This window comes from Dermacentor andersoni, chromosome 2, assembly GCF_023375885.2.
Source record: "Dermacentor andersoni chromosome 2, qqDerAnde1_hic_scaffold, whole genome shotgun sequence".
NCBI lineage: Eukaryota > Metazoa > Arthropoda > Arachnida > Ixodida > Ixodidae > Dermacentor > Dermacentor andersoni.
In genome coordinates this window covers 20,870,869-20,875,232 of record NC_092815.1, presented here as the reverse complement: position 1 = coordinate 20,875,232, position 4,364 = coordinate 20,870,869, and the positions used below count along the sequence as shown (strand labels likewise).

Sequence of the window (4,364 nt, the reverse complement as noted above, 5' to 3'; positions counted from 1 at the left end):
GCGTGCAGCATGGTAGGTTAGTGATCCCTCGTACCCTCGTACGCTGCGGTCCTCATATAGTGGCGAGATTTTCCCGCTTCGAGTGTCTCCTTTACAACGCTTGGAAGCACTACAATAGGTAGTGGCTGCCTTTGAAGGCGCGCAACATGGTAGGCTACTGCTCAGTGCCGCAGTGCCGGACGTACGCAACGGAGGACAAGAAGCTGCGTGAAGCTTGGCTCGCGAAACATAAAACCGGCAAACAGTCATCGGCTACAACTCTGGTATGCAGCAAGCACAAACGCGAGGAAGATTTCTGCTACGGCGTCGGGTCTGCGATGTTCGGAAAACGCGCACTGAGACGCTCGCCCGACTAATCTCATGACGGTTTGGTCTATGAACTTGTCGATGCTATAGATACTGGCAAATTCACTGGAGTGGAAAGGGAGCGGTAAGAAGCACATTAAAAAAAAAAAAGCATGACATATGGTCATGCTAGCGCTTGTATTATGAATTAATACACTGTATTACAAAAAAGAAGCAGCGGGAAATCGCACCCTGAGAACACCGATAAACATACAGTGCGACGCAACTCGAGAAATAATATTGAAACGTCCAAGAATTTAGAAGAAAAAAAAAAGATTGAATCGTCGCGACGGCACATCACAGGCGTCGAAGTCTCTACAATGAAATTATTTTTGAACAGCTCTGATAGCACCCACGCAACAATGGTTGCTTGTATACTGTCAAAGGCTCATATTCTGCGGCCTAAAGCTCATGGCACGGCGCGAAAACGCGCACGCGGCGAAGACGAAACAGTGCGCGGACAAGCATGCAGACGCGCAGTCGGTCGCTGCGAATCTGTGTGATCGCTGCATTGAGGCTTCATTCTATTACGCTCCATTTAGTTATAAAAACACTATAAGAACATATTTCACATAGTTTGCTCTCAGCGTTTACCAATCTTTCACGCAAGAAGCCGGTTCGGGAGACTCCATCGCGGAGACCGCGCGCAGTGCCGTTCACTGTACGTATTCGGTAAAGAGATAGCGTCTGTAAACGATTCTGTGCTTTCAGTTTGCCCAAGATTATTATTTAGACAGTAAAAAACATCTCTCGTTTCATAAGTACTTACAGAAATGTCCGGGAGAGCTCGCGCGTGGTGTTTTCAGTGAGCACTGACAGCAAATCCTATGAGAAGCGGGCAGCGTGATCCCCCATACTACGCCAGCGAGGCGCTTCCGACAGGTGGCGACTCCGTAACTCCTCGCCGCCAATACATCGAATAACTGGGTACACTTCATTCAGACATAGCATTCACCTCCTTGCTGCTACTACGACTGTCGAGACGCACGTCGAAAGGCTGCTTCGAGCGGCCTTGTCGGGGTCTCCTCGAAGCAGATTTGGCAATTTTTCCACAGATTATAACGCACCCACTTCGAAATTTTTCTGAAGACGCTTGCGGACGCCTGCTCCGGCAAAAAGAAAGCATTCGTCCTACCACACGAGCCCTCGTACCCTCGTGTGTTTCAGACTGCCCTGGTGTGCTACTCCGCTGAGAGGAGGTTACATTACGAAGGCTGCGTGTCTTGCTGCCCTCAACCAGACTTTGAGCGCTCTTTGGGCTTAACAGTATGGTGGTCCACCTGGTCCTTCAAGCCCATTTTCTGATACCACATTCAGAATGTGACAGTCACACACTTACTGTGGACGTGCCCAGGACTTCACTTAAGTCGTCCTCGCCACCTGTCTGCAGCGAATTTTTATGCCCGCCTTGATAGTTCGAAGAAGTAGGTGGGTACAGATATTCTAAGCGATCGGCAACGCCGGACTTCTTTTATGTCTCGACTAACATTCAGACAGTATATGCCTTTGACGAATAATGCTTTTGAATGCAATACATACTTTCGTATTATTGACGCAACTATAAACGCTATTATCGCAAAATTTGTAAACTGCGCTCGAGCACTCTTGCGAATGCGGAATGTATGCAACAATCTTTGTAGGTGATAATTAGGCTTAGATATATTTTACTTGCAGTCGGCTCCAGAACATGCTTTAAACGCAAGGCACTCGTAAATAGAAGCGAGAGCATCTCAGAAGTGTACGTGTCAGAATAGCTTCCGAGTACCCAAACTGCGGCGGCAAGCGACAGGGCCGACTCATAGGTCTCAACAGACCCACCCAGTGAGAGCAGACAGGACCTGTGAGCAATGTGTATACATTCGTGTTTAATATGCCCGAACACTAGATAGTGCTTGCACGTGCTTTACAGAGCGCTGGCTCTCGTAAGACTGTGAGCGTCAGCAACTGAATCAATGCGACGCCAATGCTGCCGCCGCTAAGAACTCGTTTAAAACTACTGGTTGGTGTCACTTCAACTACTGAACATCCCCCCTCCGTCCAGCTCGGTACCAGAGAATTTCTGCCAGAAGAGTGGCAGCTGCCCACAGGAGTCCTGCAAGCCACGACAGGAAAACGCCCTGCAGGGAGTCCAGCTGTGGACCTGCGCTGTCCCCGATGTGGCTCTGCGCCGTCAGGCGTCGACATGGGGGAATTTCGAGTCGGCTGTCTCGGTAGAACTTGGCTATGAAGCCTCGTTCCATGAACAGCTCGATCCTGCGCCGCGCGTGTAGTCGTGTCAGGGAACAACGTTCTGTCGACAGAACACCATCGTTTCGGACAACAAAGTCTAGATTTGCAACCCTCTTTCTTTTTACGTGCCGTTTTTGTTCTTAGTGAACATATACATCCGCAGAGCCAAGTGCTCATTCATAACTGTAAAAAACAGCGAACGAAAGCCGGTTTGCCATGGCAGTCCACAGCATTGCAGAATGTGAGGGCACACATTAATTTTGTTATGTCACATAGGCAAAAGAAAATGCGACACAAAAGAGTATGTTATCACTAAGCAAACCAACAATTTTACAGTACTATTGTATTGCGTATTAGTTGCTCTAGACAATCACGTCTTGTAGCTCGCTACTCGGTAATCATTTACCTAACTGCAGAGCTGTGTGCTCGAATTTATGACATTATTGCAGTGTCTGTCCTTCAGAAAGTAATAAGTTACGTTGGAAGCTTTTCATTCAATTCCTCCGGTAAATTAGATGTCGGCATATCGAATACGGCATTCGAGTGGTTTTGTAGTTGCAGGACAGAAACCGTCGCTCACATTTCTCCGATAACCCGACGCAGGGACTCGTCCAGTCCCTTGCGCATGAACATGGACATGGGCAGCTGAGTGATGTGCTTTGGAGCGTAGTAGAACTCAGCATCCAGCGGCACTAGCTGCTTGCACCGGTTGCTCATCACAGCCGCCACAGGACTTTCAGTGAAGATCATCGCTGCTTCACCCTGCCACGGGTTATGGATAGCAACTTAAGTTTCAGCTCTAACGGAGCTTACGTAACACAGAGCGTGCACTGAATTGCAAAGGCAAGCGCATCTACTGATCCTCAATACTCGATGATAACCTTACAGGAAAAGCAATTGCTTATCCTCTTCAATCCATAGAATGTTACTTGTTGGAATACACGAAGTTTACGCCACTAACCCTGAATTTATAACCATCAAAACCAGGGCACCCCTAACAACGAAGTCTGTGTGGTTACGTACCCGTCTACTGATTCAGCACGTAACTTATTTTATTGCTTTTTGTTCCATACTTCCTTTTCTTTCTTCTTTTTTTGTACAGACACGTTGTGGACTTGTACGGGACCAGCGCACGTTTACGCCAGTGCCGACTTCTCGGGAGCTTTCTGAAAAACCGGCCCAAATAAATATGTGATAGAGAATATTTCTACATGCCACCTAAAACAGCTTAAGATATTATAGACAAACTTCTGTTTCATTCCTTGAAAGACGTGAAGTCAAGTAAGCAAACACCTGCGCTCAGAAAACTAAAGAAACACAAATTGTGAAAGAAAGAGGAGGCCCGTCAGATTGAAAAGGCAAAGGCCGCACCTTCAATATTCGACGGAGCACTGGCAAGCTGAACATTGTCTCCTTATCCATTTCCCCATGCTGACGCTTGATTCTCTGCAGGATTTTCTTGAAGATGTCACCTGGCGTTTCCTGTGCACAATGTACTATTAGGCAGTCGCAAATATCATATACGGGTATTTGTGTTGCTTATTAAGCGGTATCTGTAGGAAACACACATATGCCACACTTGAAGCGTACGTGTAGTCCAGTGCGGTGAAGTATCAAAGAGTACGAACCAGAGCACAGCCCACACTTTGGGGGCGCTTGTGGTTCCGAAAGATATAACGATGAAAGAAAGTGGCGTATGTACACAGCAATCAGTGCCACCTACCACAAGTGTCGTCTGCTACAAATCCTGGAGCTTTTACCGAACATCTTAATGTGAGAAAATCACACAT

The 4,364-nt window shown here is 47.4% G+C and overlaps 1 protein-coding gene across 1 annotated transcript; it reads right to left on the bottom strand.

Moving 5' to 3' along the window:
• Window positions 1–2,204: 2,204 nt before the first annotated feature.
• Window positions 2,205–4,051, bottom strand: LOC126542767 (uncharacterized). Its single transcript, XM_055077497.2, has 3 exons — window positions 3,946–4,051; window positions 3,155–3,336; window positions 2,205–2,598 (listed from the first exon to the last, which is right to left on the bottom strand). Exons 1-3 carry the CDS (start codon window positions 3,994–3,996, stop codon window positions 2,361–2,363), a joined length of 471 nt encoding a protein of 156 aa, XP_054933472.2. The 5' UTR covers window positions 3,997–4,051; the 3' UTR covers window positions 2,205–2,360.
• Window positions 4,052–4,364: the final 313 nt, after the last annotated feature.

What these genes read in the sequence shown, in the direction of transcription:
- LOC126542767 (XM_055077497.2), bottom strand. Translation starts at nt 3,996, where the DNA reads ATGGATAAGGAGACAATGTTCAGCTTGCCAGTGCTCCGTCGAATATTG. An exon ending in TGCTCCGTCGAATATTGAAG is followed by an intron (nt 3,337 to 3,945) that starts GTGCGGCCTTTG and finishes AACCCGTGGCAG; the next exon opens with GGTGAAGCAGCGATGATCTT. An exon ending in CGTCGGGTTATCGGAGAAAT is followed by an intron (nt 2,599 to 3,154) that starts GTGAGCGACGGT and finishes CGCGCGGCGCAG; the next exon opens with GATCGAGCTGTTCATGGAAC.